This window comes from Boleophthalmus pectinirostris, unplaced genomic scaffold, assembly GCF_026225935.1.
Source record: "Boleophthalmus pectinirostris isolate CB_2022bp ecotype Guang Dong unplaced genomic scaffold, ASM2622593v1 HiC_scaffold_2, whole genome shotgun sequence".
NCBI classification, from domain to species: Eukaryota; Metazoa; Chordata; class Actinopteri; order Gobiiformes; family Gobiidae; genus Boleophthalmus; species Boleophthalmus pectinirostris.
In genome coordinates, this window is record NW_026571152.1 from 18,187,437 (window position 1) to 18,206,412 (window position 18,976).

Below are 18,976 nucleotides of genomic sequence, written 5' to 3' on the forward strand. Positions count from 1 at the left end.
CACCTTTTATTATTTCATATCTGATGCCATCCACCACAAGAACTGTCTTTTTACGAACATTGCCAGATAGAGATGGAGTGGCGATCTATTATTGACGATGGTTGGATCAGGAACAGTTCAAATCTGGACTCTTAAAAATGCATTACATACAGTAAATGTAGAATATAAAAGAGGTGTTTAAATATAACTGTGTGTAATATAGTACAAAATATTAGAAATAAAAAAGTAAGTACTTTCTTTTAAAAGTAAAAACTCTTCCACATATCCATACGATTAACCGGTTAAAGCTGTTGATAAATGGTGAACAAATTAGATAGATGTATCATAGTGAAGTCAACTTAAAGTCTGGTGAACTATATAAGTTGTAACCAAGCAATGGGTGTGTTTAGAATGAGACAATCACAAAAATAGATAATTTAAATGTAATGAATCAGCATGAAAAACTAAGAGCTGCAAAGCTTAAAAAAAAAAGTCAATTGGACTATAGGTTTGAAGCTGAAGATGCTTTACCTGGAGGAAACTTGGATGGAAGGTCAAACTTCACCATCTTATAATACCATACCAGTATTTGTATGATAATATTTATAACTTAATGGGATAAATGAGAGATGACTCTGACAATTTCCAACCAATATAGGGTTAGCATGAGGTGATAAAATCCTTAAACATTTGCATATATTGTATATCTTGTCTAAAATGAAAATTAGGCATTAACCAAAGTTGTAGACACTCCCGTTGAATCGAAGCCAAAGTTTGACTTTTCATTGGACCTTATGCTCTCACTAATAAAAGATGAAATGGGCATCACGCCAAAATGGTTCTTGCATTGCAATCAGCTAACATAGCCAACCCTGCTCTGAGGTAACAAAATGTACGGCAAGGAGATTTATGGCTTAAATGAGTCAAATCTATCATCGCACACAAACGCTTTGGAGCTGCCACTTCGGAGAGGTGAAGATATCCTTTGCTTTAAACCACTAAGACTCCTTGCTCACTCTGACTGTTGGAAGACAGAGGGGCAGATCAGCTCAAACATAACAAGGAAAGTCCATTTGAAGCATAGGGTACACATGTGGATACTGAAATAACTCTATGGAGTGTAAGATGATAAGGGACAAAAGCTAAATAATAGAGAGACCAGGTCCAAAATAGACAGAAATAAAGAAGAGAAGAAACCGGATAAGTTAGGAGCAAGTGTGCATGCTTGTTTGTGTAATTAGCCAGGAAGTCAGTGCAAGGCGGAGGGCTGCGGGGCTCCGAGCTAAAAATAGTCTATTGATGGAGTGATTATCATAATAGAGAGAGGGGGGAGGTGGTCAAATCATAATAATAAATCACAAGTTGCTAGCTAGCACGTGTGGGAACAGGGAGGTGAAACGAGGAGCAAGCACTGTTCTATTCATCAATACGCACATATTAGTACATCCATAGGTTTACAAATGCAGCCGCTTTGAGCAGCACGGGGCATCAGGTTTATGGTAATTTCAGGGCCGCAGGATGAAGATGGTTGGGATTAATGTTTACATGTAGGCAGAGGCGGAGGATCCCAGCTGAGAGAGGAACTGCAGAGGTTTTGGTCTCTCCTGTGTTGTAGAACGTAATCCATCAGTGCTCGCACTAGCAGGGGAGTGAACCTAAGATCCAGAAGAAGAATATGTTGACTTACAAGATTTATGAAAGATTTGCAGTAGGGGGAAAGCTTGGAGAGTGTATGTTTATCATTTTGTATTAACAGTTTTGAATTTTAAATGATCCAGCAAGACCCAGTAGTTAGGCGACCTTCTAAAATTGTATTTGTTGATTCAATATCTGCACATAATAGGAATTTGGTGTATTGCAGTCACATAAATTTAAAACTGTTAAAAGCTAAATAATACTGGGCTGAAAATCCAGCCAGACACAAAATCTGTTTAGTTCACAGTAAGATTATTATATTATTTTCATTCAAATTAAGCTTCTGTCAAACATATTACCACAATTCACTGAATGCTAATATGTGCTAATAAGGAGTATTATAATCTACTACTACTTCTTCCAGTACCTTCACTAACAGAGGAGGGTTACCACACACAGTAAAAACAGCAAAATGGTTCTTTTAATTGTTGAATTATGGAAATATTGGTCAAAAATAAAGTCGCCTCATTGGCAGAAGAAAGAGCATCTGGTGCAAATATACTAACATGGTATATTGTTTCTAAAAATGAGACTCAGCAGGTTGCATTTACTTGATATCACAATATTCTAGACTCTATAGTTTAAAGTTGATCTGGAGGACAGGTCAGAATACCGTGGTGGAATTTGATGTTTAACTGTCAGATTTCAGATTTGTGGACCTGATATTGCTGTAATTATTGGGTCTATTCCCATGAAACTAAAACTGGCACAGTCTTCTCTTTGACCACAAATAAACATAAGGGATTTTTTTGCTCAGTAGTCAATACAAATAGACTATTGTTGTTAGTTAACAGGACTTTCAGCCATAACATTAATATGGTAAATTGTAGAGCCAATCCCTAACACATAATGATAAGGTTCAACAATTCTGGAACATAACTGGTTATTGAATATTTAATTCAAAAGGAATAAATCTACCATAGAGTACTATACAACCCTAGCCAGGCTGGTGCCACCTAGTGCCTCCGCTCAATTTCATTTCTCTCCAACGACTAGGTCAGAAATTGGAATACACTAGACCAGGGGTGTCAAACTCATTTTGTTCCGGGGGCCATATCCAACCAACTTTGATCCCAAAGGGGCCGGATCAGAAAACTCATGACATATATACTCCAAAAATAGCAATAAGTTCAAATATTTGTGCAGGGAAACACAAATCTATTACAGAAATCTTTTTTAATTGATGAACTCTTTCTTTTACAAAATATTATAATATTATGAACAACCTGAAACTTTAAGAAAAATACAATTTCAACACAACATTTTAAAAATAACTTGTATGTAAATAGGAATAAGTCAATTTTTCTTGTAAAATCCTGCACTCGGCTCCACTTTTCTCATTTTTGCCATTTTGCTGATGAGGGTGTCACAGTCAACAGTCAAAGCGATCGTCCTTTAAGAGCGTTTGGAAAGAGACAAGTCTTCATTTGTGCTGCTCTGGTGGCAGGGGCCACGTACAGAGGCACTGGAGACACTGCTGTGCTCAGCGCCGCAGAATATTACCAATATGTTAATAGAAAATATAATTAAAATATTTTAGTAGAAAATCAGCTGAGGGTCAGATTAAAGGGCTTGGAGGGCTGGATCTGGCCCCTGGGCCTTATGTTTGACACCTGTGCACTAGACTGTTCGCAAAAACCCCAGAAGTGTGAGTCCGGGCACCAGCCAATCAGTGAAGAGCCATACATTCTTTGTTGGCAACGATTAACGAGATCAAGGATTTAAAGCCGGAACAAAGAGAATGTTTAGTGAATTTCTTCAAGGGGAAAGACGTTATTGCCCTTCTTCCTACGGGATTTGGGAAAAGCTTAAAGGTTGTATAGAGGATTTTCCAAGGAACGAGAAATCCAGCGACTGTTTGTCCTTTTTCAAATGTTGCGCATGTGTGAAACCACCCCCCCTCCCCTACAGCTCCCTACGTAGAAACGTCTCCTCCCGCCTCCTCTTTACGCCAGAAACAGGTTTGTTTACAGCCGGTGAGCTGCACATGACTTGTAAACAACTAACTACAGTGTTGGTTAGGCAAGGTGGAGAAGTGAGGAGCAGGGGGAGTGGGTGTGCGGACATTTCGTTCGCGGACGAGAAGTGAGGAGCAGGGAGAAGAGCGGAGCAGGGAGAGAGGAGAGGAGAGAGGAGAGGGGAGCGGTGCGCGGAGATTCCGTGCCCGGAGAAGTGAGGAGCAGGGAGAAGAGCGGAGCAGGGAGAGGAGAGAGGAGAGGGGAGCGGTGCGCGGAGATTCCGTGCCCGGAGAAGTGAGGAGCAGGGGGAAGAGCGGAACGGGCAGCGGGGACAGGAGCAGGAAAGGGGTGCAGAGAAGGTTGCGCGGAGATTCAGTGCGAATGAACTAGCTACAACACGCAGCAGCAAGCGGACTCTTTCTTTTTTGCCTTGAAAATTACGTTTTCAGACATAGGATATCGCTTTCGTGTCCTGAAAAACGTTTGACTAGCTCTTGGAAATAAAGTACGTTTTCATAATAAGCAGAAGTGACCTGTCCAGGAGTAATTTGGCGACCAATGCGTCAGTCTTTAGACCCTGCGTCTGCTTCAGTCGCGCCATCGCTGGAATGAATCTATAAGAATCACCTTAGTTTGGCTTCGCTGCTTTTCCCCTTGTCTTCTTCTTTCAGCGACCTCAAAAACGGACTTTCTTTTGCGGCTAACTGCTCCTGGATTCTTGTCTGCCATTGCAACAAACTTTGTGCGAACTGCGAGGAAGATATAGGTCAAAAAAAGCCGCTAAGAACTGTTGCGTTGGTGGAGTAAACAGCGTCTGTGCGGCTTGCGTCTGTGGACTGCGTGACAGGCGTACGTAAACCACGTACCGGCGGCGCGCAGGCAAGTTAGTTACGCTAGAAACGTAGGGAGATTGATTGACAGCCTGTCAGCTAACAGATAACGAGGCAGTGTCGTTATCTATTGGCAAATGTTTAGCTGGCCCCACCACGTCCAGAGTTGATGAATTTTTATTCTCTTTTTTTGGTCATCATAATTACAAGGCTACTGCACCTCTATAATGCTATCATTGACAACTTGAAACAAAAAAAAATCCTCCATACAACCTTTAATATACCAGTTAGCCCCGCTAGCAGCGCAATACATGCGTCACGACCAAACAGCAGCAGTTTATTTAAATAAAAAAGTACCTGCCTACCGTTGACTGAACGAATTCTAATGCTGCAAGGTCAGACAGTTTCCATGAAGTGAAACCAGCTGATGAATCAGGCTAATACAACCATGCCCTTTATCTAAAATTATCATGATCATCAAATTCTATCTAAAACCAATATTAAAATTTCTCACATCTTCAAAACAATCAATCTCAGTATCAGGTAGACAATGGAGGTCCCACTCCTTATGATGTCACCATTAGGTAGAAACCTTTCTTTTCCTCATCATTAACTTTCTCAGTCTCCCTCAGTAACTCCTCAAGCCCCCTTGTCCAAACACAACAAGTAGAAATGATTCCCTAGCTATACCCTCTCCAATCTCACTCTATCTTTGTCTAGCACCTATACTTCCTGGTCATCATTGCCTCCCATGTTGGTGCTCTGTGTCCTTATTACAGCCTGTCTGTGTCTTCTAAAGCTCTCCCTCTCCTCCTTGTTAGCTCTTCTTCCTCTCTTCTCTTCTCCTCTTCCTCTCTCTTTCCTGCGTGCCTGCTTTCCCCGGCCGGCAGATGTGAAGCGTGACAAGCCGGTCGATGGGTAAAAGTATGATCGAGCATCCTTATTTACACTACAAAGAGCTGCGGCGACGTAACGCGGCAACACTCCCGACAGGATCGTCTGCTGCCACGACAACATCGCGGCTCCCAGCAACACTTGCCATGGTAACAAGCATCTACGTCGATACTACCAGGGACAAAATGTAAGACAGATATGACACTGTAGAGAATCATGTAATGTTTTTTCTTCCACAGACGTAACCTTTAGTTTAGTTATTTTCAATGCGAGGAAGCTTTAGCAACTGATCAATCAATTACTGTCAATGCGTAGCCACTAAAAGCTCATAACTGGAGGGCTGGGTGTAATTTGACCAGGGCTTAGACAGCACTGACTGTGGCTGTAAACCAGGAAGTAGATGGCACCTCTGTGGAGGAAAAATCACTACTGGGTTATTATGTCTATAGGCACAGTCTGCCAGAACATTAAGGAGTAATGCAATGAGGTACCTTGGTGGTGCATTAGCTTGGTCACGGCTGACATAAAAAACATTATATAATCCTTTAATGTGATTGGATAAATATTGAGGGATACTGGACCTTGTCACCATTGCAAATTACAAGGTTCAACACTGCCTTAAAAGTGCAATGCAAAACCTTTCTTGTGTTACACCACTCGTTTGTCTCCATGAAGATGGTATTGCTTAGGATAAAATGTTCCACAGTACAGGATTAAACTTATCTCTACGGAGACAAACAGGTGGCACCATCGGGCAGAGTTACAGGTCACATCTGTGGAGAGGCACATTTGCTCACAGTAAGAAATGTTTTAGCAATAAAACCTATAATGATATAAATGCAAGATAGATATGTTTAAAGGCATACATTAATGGCAAAGCACATTACATTTCCATGGAAACAAGCATATAACCAGCCCTATACAAGAAATGTTACATGAACATTTAAAAATATATATATCAAAACAGGAGTAACGGTTTGTCTCTTCATCTGAGAATCAAACTGATCATTAGTGAAGTCTATTATTACACATCACAGCATATTAAGGATAGTTTGTCTTGGCTGTCTCTCTCTCAATTACACACTACAGAGACTATAGACTGTTGTCATGACATCTGAAACCAAAGCACAGTGCACCAGACAACAGTACTAAAATAACTCAGCATTGAATTGCAAATGTACGAGATCTTATGCCATAGAGCTGTAGGCCTGTTTTGTAAGAAAGTGTCTTGAGAATTTGGAGGCCAGTTAAAATGTTTTACTTCAAAGACTTTCTGAGACAATGTTAACATCTCAAATTGTTTAGATTCTTAGAATATTTGAAAAGGGCAAATTTTTGGTTTAAGTTGCCTTGTATGTGGAGTTATGATGGAAGATGGAATAAGATATAGTGCAGCCAAGATGAATAAATCTTTGTTATTGTCTTTCTTAACAATACTGCAATAAATACACCAACACAAAATCTTCAATTAGAATAGTCTATGAAGTTTTGAGTTGTACTTATATACCATAATCCTTGTCAAACACATTTCCACATACAGAAAATTGCAAAGTCAGTTGGGGTGAAGGGAGCAGTGGGTGATGGTTGCTTTTATCTGGAACAATCCATCTCCAGGACCAGCAGCAACCTCCACCAGTGCTCAGCTCACAGCATCCATGTCTGCTGGAGAAGAGACGGCCTGACACTGAGAAATTAGACCTGTTCTGAGGCGGGTCCAGGGAGACAGCATGGTCTCTGATGGGCCAAAAAAACATCTTTAGTATTACAACGTGGAAGTGAGTGATGCAGGAGGATGATGTTGGGGGCTTATGCAGAAAGAGAAAACATGAAAAAAATTTGGCAAAAACTGAAAATATAACAATGTCTTGGACTTTTTGTTGCTTTACAAGCTTATAAGGATACAGAATATTTATTCTATACTTGGTGGCAAGCTACAAGCCACAACTGTTCTGGGGCTTGTAGCTTGGGTGCCGTTCTGAGCCAGAAATCTCTGTGACACACAGGCAACGCAAGTATTGCTAACTGCCGACCTTAAAAGAAACCACTCAACACACTGTTGCAATTCCACATTTCACACATTATATGAGCAAGTTTTTATAGAACCTGCTATGGCCATAGGTTGACATAAAACAATCATTCCCAATCTAGGGACTGGGAGCAAAATTTGTGTGACCAAAGATTCAAAAAAGGTCCCCAAGAGTATAAAAAGAGGTTCGAACTGGATTTCTTCAATTATAATGAAATGCATGTTAAATGCTTCTATAAACTGTTACAATGTCTTTATAAGCATAAAACAATTCTATTTTTGGCTTCATTCTTTTTTTCATCTGTGGTTACCAGCCATTTAATATTGAGAATGAAAAAAAATTAAAAATGAATTAAAATGAATAATGAATAATAAAGGCAATTGTGTGTATATTTAATGTTTATTGTTTGATAAAGTGGCCAATCAACCATAATCAAAACAAAATGTGCAATCCTTAATTAACAACTACCAATGACTGACACTGACACCATTATAGACGTTAGGTAAATGTACTGCAAAGTGACTAGTTTTCCCCATAACTGCAGCCAGCACACACCATCCAGTCCGTTGACACCTGTCCAGGCTTAACACTGACAGCACTCTGCAAACATAACCACTTCATTAATCAGCTCCAATATTTGCCATTTTCACTGCACTAAACTCATATCATTCCCTCTGCACGTCCTTTCATCCACGGTGCGCATTAATCCCGCGTGCCAATCAAACCGCAGGGGGCGCCGCACGCATCAAAACGTGTCAGCCATGCCTTTAACAAGAGCGAGCCAGCAGGCAAATCACCCCTTTAAGGAGCCAGTCCCCAGGGAAGACGCGCTACTCTGCCTCCATAAGACTCAGCGTGTACGTTTCCCACCCCCCATTATTCATTTATTAAGTCTGCCCATTAAATCGCACACACAAACAGAATTATCAATTGGGAGACACTGCGAGCCAACATGTGAGAGTGGAACAGATGTAAAGCAATATACTATACCCATAAAATCGATTCTTGCTTTAGCACAAAGAGGCAGTGACAGTAAAAGATAAAAAAATGTGCTTCACAATCAGACAAGAACAAAACAGCAGCGCTAAGGGGTATAAATGAATGACTATGATTATGCTGTAAATTTCTTACACAGTTTTTTAAAAGCAAAATATTTTGTTATCAATTAAGTTGAATGAGTAACCCATAAAAACCTAAACCCATAAAGAGATAATTAAAAGTGATATTGAAAATCAGTTTCGGTAATGGAAATATTTTTTTATTATGGCAATGACCAAATGGCAGAAAACCATCCACTCAAAGACCTCAAGGGCCTCTATGTTTTTGTTTTTTCTCTCTAGATCAATGCAGCATTACCCATGATTACAGGGCCGCATGTTTGTGATAATATTTGTGTTTTCAAATCAGGATTCAGTTCAGGACACATTTTGTACACATAGAGGAGCACTAACATTTGAGAGAAAACAGAAATTTTTTCCCCACAAAAAGACCATTGCTACTGTGATTTTGCTTCATTTATTTATTTATTTTAATTGGGACAGTGCATACCAATGTGTCAGCAAGCAGCTTCAACGCTTCAACATACAGTAAATATGCCGGAGTTAATATAGCTAAGTTTTATAAATTAATTTCAAAGCAGGTAAAAGTATATTAACTATACTATCAACTAACTATTAACTATATTAAACACCACCACACACATTACTTACCCTCACCCTGACCTGACAAAACAACACCCATAACATGACATCACATCTGAGCCCTAACAGAGAAAATGAAAACAGTCAATTTACATTAAAAGCAAAAGTAGGAAGCTAAAAGAGACCAATTTTTCATCTAATTAAATTTTCAATCAGTCTTTAAGAACTTTTTAGAAGGTTGTTGTTTTGAATGTTGTTGAAGGTAGGTGTCACAATTTCTGATGCTCTGGCAATGTATTACATAAGGTTAAGCCTCCGATAGACATCACCATTTGGCTCAATTTTGTCCCGCGCTTTTGTACATTGATTGTAATAGTCCCCATCTATGAAGCAAAAAACACAATATGTGCTCAGGATATAATCAAAGAAGGAAAAAGGAAGGAAAATTCTTATTTTGACAAAATATATTTATAATTCTGTGCCCATATTTACAAGAAGCTACAGTCTCCTCAGTTGAGTTAAACAATTATAGAATGTACATGTTCTTCGAGCACTCCACAGATGGGTGTGGGAGAGACTGGAACAGGCGCAGTGTTCATTTGAAGGTGCGGATTTTGTTCCTGAGTATTTTTAGTCAGGGGTGCATCCGAGTACACATTAACCATAAAATGAGCGGTGTTATGGCGACACTGGTGGCCATGTTGTCTGATACAAAGAGTCCAAGTGTGAAGCTGCTAATGACTGTGCAGGGAGTACACGCACTGTCTGACTGAGAGACTATTGTGAAATGTTAATTATTTGTCTGACTTCTTCAATGAAAACAATGGAACAGAAGCCAAATTTTAGCTTTAAAAAATCTGCATAATTGCACGAACTGTGAAGAGAAAATGTTAATGCAATTTTGTCAACCCATTGTTAAACCCACACCAAGTCGCTAAATAAGTCTGAGTGTTAACAGCAAATATGTTTTTATAGTAATTGCAGTACTAGTAGTAGTACAGGGTTCTCACATTTTTCCCATTCCCAACAGCTTTGATAATGTAACCACGATGTCTTCAAATACATTAACCTTTTTCTTCTACAGTTTTCACAATTAAGAAGTAGTTTTGTCTATACCCAAAGTCCTCAATGATTTTTTTTTTATTATACACCATGCAAACACACTCACACACAGTATTTTGTTTTTATTAATTAAGAGTATCTGCAGATACTTTAAGTAAAACTATTGATAGTGGAACAGACAAAGCTGGATCAATGCATGCCTAAATGCAAGCATTAAAATGTTTAAAAACACATTACCCTTTAATGGTCACATTTTTCTATAGCGCTTTTCCACCTTCAAGGCACTCAAAGCACTTTACAACAAGGAACCACTCACCCATTCACACACCAGTGTATGCAGACACTGTGGGCAAGGTGGGTTAAGTGTCTTGCCCAAGGACACAACAACAGCATTCATCTGTGGGAGCTGGAATCACACCAGCCAACCTGTGGGTTAATGGATCTGACCGCTCAACCTGTGATGTTTATGTAGAGAGCTGGATTCAAACTGCCAACCTTTAGATCAGTGGGTAAATGCTCTACCAACTGAGCTACTGCCGCCACCCTTTAGTAGTAATATCATGGTAAAGGCCAAGGACATTTTATCAAACATAATTAATTGTTAGTGGTTCTATTGCGAAATAACAGTTTGTATTTAATTAGTTTATAGTGCAAGGTATATCAAACCTCTCTTTGCTAAGAATAATTTTCAGTTTAGTTGAAAATGCTTTTTAGTGTCAAACGCATGAACTGAAAATAATCTATAATGCCATAACAATCACATTACCATTTCCATAAACCACTTCCATCTTCATTAGTACAAATATTTTCTACAGCGTCATAAGCTCTGGTACCTCCGGCACACTGCAAGCACTGTGCTGACCCTGCCTTTACTCATCAACAAGCCCACCTCCCTACGCCATCTCCTGGGGTGGATTCCCCGATGGTGGGGGGGGGCCCGAGGAGAGCTGGAGGAGAGTGGATGTGAAGTGACAGAAGCTGCATGTATTTATAGGCAATGTGAGCGCAGAAACGTGCCACTTACTGTTGGAGCTATTTATAGTTATGCTGCCTTATACTGATGCATGGAGAGGGGGGAGAGGGGGTGGGTGAAATTCTCGGGGGAATGACTTACGAGGCTCCTCCACACATTCGGAGCACGTCCAGTCCTCCACACAGCAGCTTGCCCAGCCTTCTGCATCCACACATCATCTGCTCTTAACCATCATTTCACCTACAACATAAAGGCTGGGTCCAGAGGCTCCCCGTAGTGCATAGACAATCATCAGGCTGTTCTATGACTCTAAGGAGCAAAGATAGTTAGGGATGGATGATATATCAGATGATATATTGGCTTTAATAGTACTGAGTATTGAACATTTCACTGATATGTTATTCAAAGTTAAAAGTTAATTTGTAAATTTTACTATTCAAACTTAACATAAATTTGTATGCCTTGGTATTTCATTCCTGTTTTAAAATCTTATGATTGGTATACTGGTTTTCCACAGCAGCAAAATAAATATTGGACATTAGTATCATCTAAAAAAACAAATATATCGAAGACTGCTATAGTTTAGATATTTTTGTAGAAATAATTCAGTAGCCCGAGAGCTGGAAAAGAGAAGTGGCACTATAATATAAGCATGGTAACTGGTATTGTCCATTCAAGTCTATGCTTCCATTTTAGATAGTATTATAACTTCAGATTACATAGCTCACATAACAAGACTGAGCTGGCAGTGTCCTTGGTACAGTAGTACAGTTTTCATATCAGTGAGATTTTTATATTGTTATAGCCCAAATATATAGTAGTCAACACTGTCCTGGACAATAAATCTCTTCTTTAAAATTTACAATTTACAATTTACAATCTTCTTGTAAATTGTTTGCCCCTGTCACGTGATGGTGTTATTTTGGCTAAGTGTTATAAGAGTGCAGTGCAGCGAGCCCAGGGCCTCTGCCTGTCCTTGGGTGGGACACACAGTGGTGATGCAGAGTGGCGTCTGCTCATCAAAGTGATGCGATCGCAGTGACAGGACGGGCCCAGAGCCGCGTAGACCCAGGGACGGGCGCACAGACCCAGGGAGAGAAGCAGGATGTGAACCAGCACTAGACCAGAAGGCAAAGGCTGCACATGCTCCCAGAGCTACTTGCAATTGCTGTGTCATTGTCAATAATCTCTCAGAATAGTCCAAATATTTTGAGATTAACATTTTATTGTAAGTTTACCCCACTTTCCTGTTAGGACTGGTTGGGCAATATGGTGATTGAATTGTGAGGTCACTTCTATGATGATCTGACTTTGGTAAAATCACGGTCTTGAATGCAGCTCTATGCTCAAACATAGACACCATCCCCATCCACTCCTCCTCTTGCTTAGCTTTAATATCCCAAGTAAGAGAGGTAGATTTAAATTGCAATGAAGTATGAACTCTCAGAAGAAGCATTTATCTCTACAAGGCAATATAAAGTTAAAGTATGCTAAAATGACATTAACTGTGATAAAATAGAAATCGTGATCTGGTTCCAAGAAAACATACATTTTTGGAATATCACATATCCCTTCTTCTAATCACCAACCCTAACCATCCACCATACCACCAGCCCATGCAACATCAACCCGCCATTGTCCAATTTACCAACTAATGTAATCCATAGTCCACTGTGGCATAATTCTTATAAAAAAATCTAATCCAAGTCCAAGCAGTGCTCCATTTTCTCTAGCACAAGTCCATCACTAAATACCCACTTCTGCCATCTCATAATCAGGCACATTAAACACCAACCATCATCAAATTAAGAATTAAAGGAGCACTTTTCAGGTGGAGAGCCTGCCACTGTGAAACATTCCTTTGCACAATATGGCATTAAACCTGTCTATCTCCATGGAGACAAGCAGGTGACGCCACCAAGTATTTTTAGCAACATAAATGTTTGTAATTGAATAAATGGAAGATAAATACTTTTCACTTCGAGCATTTGTGAATAGGATTAGTCATTATATAATAGAATTCCACATCAGCTTTGCCAAATAATGAGTAATACATTTAAAGGAGCAGCCTGTACAAGAACGACATCTCCACAGTATAAAGTGTTTGTCTTCAAAAATAATTATCTTAAAAGGTACACGGTGTAACTTTTCGGGTCCGCCACCTGCTCGACTCAATGGTGTTTTTTCCTGAAATGTTCCACAGTATGGCATTTAATTTAACTCTCTCCATGGAGACAAGCAGGCTACATCACCAGGTCAGACCTGTGGAAAAATTGATCCACTGACAGAAGTAATGCATGTTTTGTGTGGATGTGTGGTATTTTTGAGAAAGACCAGAAGACAAGCAGATGGTGGACCCTTCACCAGAGAAGTTACAAAGTGCACCTTTAAATATCTTTGACTCCATTGGTGATATAATCAAAATTAATAATTCACCTAAATCTGTGTTTACACATGACTGACATTCAAATAATACAGCATATGTGGCTTTCCAAAGACCTAAATGCAGTATGGTCACTGGTGAAAAAGTGGGCCAGAACAGTCCAGCCGCCATGACAGCACTAGAGCCTGCAGTGTTGAACGTAATCCAGAGTCCATCATCCAGCTGTCACTGCACTTTTACCCCAGTACAGGCACTACCGGCCAGAAGAGCCTGGTAAAACAGGAGAGATTCACTTAACTATGAAATAATGTTGTTTTTTTCATGCATGTTCAAGTCCTGTTCAAGTCCTGTTCATTTCAAGGTTGTATATCTGTACACTTCTCGAACTTACATTTCTTGGTGTCACGTGTTATCCAGCTAATGCTACTCTAGGTTTCAAAAGTTGATAGAGTTGATATGACTAACTGAGATTCAGGAGCTGAACCACGCCTCAACCTCCTCTCCAGCCAACCACATCTTATCTCAACCATGCCTTCAATTTCCCAGAAGCCCTATTTATATGACTTATCCTGACAACACAATCCGCATCAGCTCACTCGACCCCCTCCCACTCACCCATGTCTTTTGCTCATCATTCAGTACGAAGATGTCATCTTCAAGGAGGGAAGGGTTCAATTCAGCTGTCTATCCGCTGTCAATAAACATCTTATTGTATTCCATTGTTGTGACATGGTCCTTGCTAGTGAAACTGTCACTAAACTTGGATTGATTGTTTCAGCACTCAGCTCTACCCCAATATATTGTCTAGGTTAGAGCTAGGCTAAACAATGGTCTTTTTAAACCAAATCTTTACCCAAATCAATACACATTTAAGAATGCTTTAAATAGCACTTTAGTGCTCATACAAACCATGTGAACTGGAAATGACTTGATCTTTTTTTCCCTGAATCTCTTCAAATTAGATCATGCATCTCACCTGTGTTTCTCAGCAGAGCCCCTGGCTAAGTAGCTGCTAGAGCCATTTATGTAGCATGAGCTAGTAGTGTTAAACCTGAGGGACACTGACACACAGGATATGACTTTTCCGGTAATATTACATAAAATGTTTATAGCAAAAACAGCATTTTCCCTCAAGTAATGTGTCTTTTACAGTAAAATTGGGACTGGCGACCACTTTTTTTTACTATAATACAATCTCTATTCGGGAAAACTGCACGGTAATAGAATAACATCACTATAGAGAAAGTAAATGCATTCTTGATATTGCCTTCATTTGCAACCCTAAAACCATTAACCATACGCTTTCACAACACTATCACGTCACGATGTTCATCAAATTTATGACGCCACCTGGATCTTAAACTGTGCAATTTTCTTCTGTTGTCGAGCAGTTGCGAGTTTGTTCTGCCTTAATGTCTGCAGATAAAAAAGGCCATTCTCACCTCTGTCTCTGGCACAGCAGAGCGCACGTGTGGGGTTATTAGGGGAGTATGCTGGAGCGTGTCAGGCTGAAATAAAGCCTTTGAACAAACAGCGCAACAGAGCACACACGCCGGAGCAGTCAATGGGAAAAAGCTTTGCCACTCTACAGAGAAGCTGATTCACGACGTGCTTTAGTATTGGCAAGAGGCGGAGCTATGCATGTCGATCACCCCAATGACACCCCCCTCCCTTCCTCACCCCCTCTCACCATGCAACAGGCCAAGAGGCTGAAAGCACAGACAGCCAGCCCTGGGGCATTGTACTGTTCTATGTGTCCAGCGTGTAAATAGCTTCTTCAAATGGTGCAAACATGATGGCGTTATCATATGTGGACGTCCGTGGTGCATGGCAAGATTGAGCGGAAGGGGAAGGAGGGGTGAAAGGGGGCTCGGAGACAAGAGGGTGGTTGCCGTGGAAACCTCAGGCTGAGAGCGCAGTAACCGAACGATTGACGGGGAAGAAAGAGTAATAGATGTGAGACGCAGAGAGATGAGGTGGTAATGTATGACAGGGTAAGAGTAAATGATGACTGTAAAGTACTATACAAATTATGGATGGAAAATTCACAATACAGATCAATTTAAAAAATGTGTAAAGGGGCAATTCTCAGAAAATAAAAATGTTTTGGAATGCATCCACAACCATTTCCAACCATTTTTATAATACTGTCTTTGCCAAGAAACATCTGTGCCTAAAGGTAAGCTTGCTCGTTCAAACTGCTTGGGACCTACCAGTGAAGTAGCATAAATTGAAACAAAATGGCTTTCATACACAAGAATTTGAATTTACACAAGGGCACATTTTATAATCAAAGGCAAAGGACAGGGAACCCAGAATACAGCCAATTACCCAGTTACATACCCAGTTATAGGGAGAGGCACTTTGTTGAGCTGAGTTATCTACCACCATGCATACCCAGCACAAATAACTTGATATCCCTGTTAATATACTCATCATCTCATCCAGAACCAAATGCATAATCTACTGATACAGCATGTTAGACTATTGAAATAAATATTGTTTAGATTTCTTTTTTATTTAAATAATTATACTTTTTAGACCATTTCTTAAAAATTTGTGCTACATCCTTCTCCAAGCCAAATTTCCACATCAAAACCTGATCTCATCAGATCTCATAAACTAAGCAAGGGGGGCCCTGGTTAGTACTTGGATGAGAGACCACTGGGAATACCAGGTGCCAATTTTGAGCATCTGGAAATGTGCTACATGAGACTAATGCATTATTATTAGTTATTATTCTTACTAAATCTATCTCAGAGATTCTAAAGCTTTTAAAATCAGGAAACAAGAAGACATACAAAGACATAATTCAAACAAAGTCATAAGTTAAAAACAGTGAACTCTGACTCTGACATTGAACCCTGACAAGTCACAGAAGCTTGTATAAGGTTATCGATACAAAATTCCTTTCAAAATGAATTGGTGATATTATTTAGTTCTGTTACAGTCAGGTACAAGACCTTGAAATATAACAAAAACTCAAATCAAGAAGTGCTTTTCATCGTTGCTGAAAATAGATGGTGAGATCACATTGCAAAGTTTAATGCGATACTCCCTTAGACAAACATGTGCTAAAGCAAACCTGCTATGTCCCATGTTTAAATGTAGAATACATGCCATGTGCAGGTTTGTTAGTCTAAGGTTGTGACATCAATTATAAAGCGGGCTATAGACCAATCAGAAAAGCCATCCTTAAAAAACACAGCCGTTTTTATTTCACTACCATAAATATGAATGAAAAGCAGATAAAAAAACAGCAAATACTGCCTTGTTGTAATGTAAAAGTGTGGGTGGTACTCACAGGGGACGGTGCGAAGGTACAGGTTGTCTCGGATGATCTGCTGGTGGTCGTGGTCCACAGAGCCCTTGGAGAAGCGCAGGTTGAGGTAGTGCCGCAAATCCTTGTCAACCACCCCCCCTGGACGCAAACACAGGGAAGAGATTAGCCCATTAGCACTAGCATGTGGAATCAGCCTTTTCCATAGAGAGCCTGGTATTCCTCCAGAAGTGACACAGAAATGCAAACAGAAGGCTTAGAAGTGTCTCTGATGATGTAAGACAGGATATGGGACAAAGTGGTTTTATAAATAAGCATTTGATAAAAGCAAGATCAAGAAAATACTGAATTAAAAAATCAAGATCAAGGGAATTGGCTTTAAGAAGTGACGTAAGTAGTAAACTCATCTGCTTCTTCTGAAAGTTTAATGTTCACTGTAATTTGTTAAATCTACCTGTCACTCACTAAGAGAGAGAACTAAGAGTTGTGTTTGAGCATAGTGCTGCATTAAATAGAGAAACACTGTATGATTGTGTTGTGGATCTGATTACAATTGAATTTGTATTGTAATATCTCCCAGTTTTATAAGTACTACCAAGCAGAGAGACAGGAGTGTTCTCTACTGATTCTGTCGCTTAAATAATTGTGTTTGTCTTTTGCTAATTACAGACATTTAAATTGCAATTTTATATTTTAATTAATTGTGTAGCCCAAATACACAAGACATGATTTGGGACCAAATGGTTTTATAAATGTGTATGAAAACATCATAAAGACAAACGCAAGTCAATAAAGTGCTGTACATATTGAACAGTTTAATGTACTTGTGAAGGAAAGTGAGTTATTGCAGAAAATGTGGTTTCCTAATGGCCTCTGGGAGAAACTGCTTTGGCACACCTTGGCTTTTGGAAGGAGATCAAACCTCTCAGAAGCGGGTGGTCACTGGAGGTCAGTTGTTGAACCATGTGACTAAAGGTTTCCTGCTGATGTGAGTGAGTTGGCTGTGTAATAATAAGAAGCAGACAGGAGGATGGATTAGAGGGAAGCTATGGGCTCCATTTGACTTGGATGTGTATAAAGTCTGAATGGCTTTAAGAGGATTGTTGAGTTACTTATAATGACAATTCAGGAAGCACTGGTAAAATATATTATGGATAACATTTAAGTAACTCAAGACTAGGGCTGTACAATTAATTCAATCAATCCAATTAATTCATGTTTCTAACAATCAAGATTTAGAAAAAATGCAAAATCATTAAATCAAGAAAAAAATTTACTCCTGACATTCTTTTTTCATATACCAGTAATCTTATTTTAATTGTTTAAAATAGATTATCTCTACAAATGTAACTGAAGCAAGTTTACAGTTTGTTAAATATGGCATCATGATGGCTGACTGGCTAACACTCATGCCTCACAGCAAGAAGGTCACCCGGGCCTTTCTGTGTGGAGTTTGCATGTTTCTCCCTGTGTCTGGATGGGTTTCCTCCAGGCGCACTGGTTTCCCCCATCAACCCAAAACATGCTACATAGGTCTCCAGGAAGAATAGCTGATAGCTAAAGTCAATTAAATACAATCAATTAACCTGCCCAGGGACTATAGGTGGAAATTAGCACTGGTGCTACAACCTGGTAGAATGCATCTCTCCTGTTAAGGTTAATAAATACTGTACAGTGTCCCTGTCTTATTAAATAAATAAAAAAATAAATAAACCATGAAAAAATAGTATATAATAAGAATGAAAATGTAAAGATCTTCCCCTGTTTGAAAGACAAACACTCACAGCTCTGACTTTGATTAAAATCAGCCAGTTTTGGCCAAATTGCTCAGCCCTACACAAGAGTGTAACTTTTTTATTATCCAGCAGGAAATCACACATCCAATTTTTAAAAGAAAGAAAAAATAATAAAGTTCCTGTTCTAGTAAACATACTGTTAAACACATGTGAATGGTATATTTTCCTGAATCTAAATGATTAAACATTAAATGTGGGCAGTAAGAGACATTACGATCCAAAAATGATATACACTGTAAAACATTTCATAAATAAGGATTGGCTATGCCACCATATGGTGCCTTTATATCAGTTTCTGTCACATGACTTTTTCCATATGTTTTCAAAACATGTTAAAATGATCATAATTTGCACTTCATTAGGGCAAATGCCATTAGCTAAAATACAGGGTTCAGGGACAGGCTTTAGAATTCTTAGAACTTATTCTTATTATTCTTAAAATAAATTCCTGACTAGCTT

The 18,976-nt window shown here is 39.4% G+C and overlaps 1 protein-coding gene across 8 annotated transcripts in view; it reads right to left on the reverse strand.

Annotated features, from left to right (window-relative positions):
- Positions 1 to 18,976, reverse strand: part of LOC110166823 (membrane-associated guanylate kinase, WW and PDZ domain-containing protein 2-like) — a 97,832-nt gene that overhangs the window by 54,995 nt on the left and 23,861 nt on the right. For all 8 annotated transcript variants that reach the window (XM_055155252.1, XM_020932132.2, XM_055155248.1 and 5 more), the window contains exon 2: positions 16,746 to 16,862. In XM_055155252.1, coding sequence (XP_055011227.1) covers positions 16,746 to 16,862 — 117 coding nt within the window. The remainder of the gene's footprint in view (positions 1 to 16,745; positions 16,863 to 18,976) is intronic.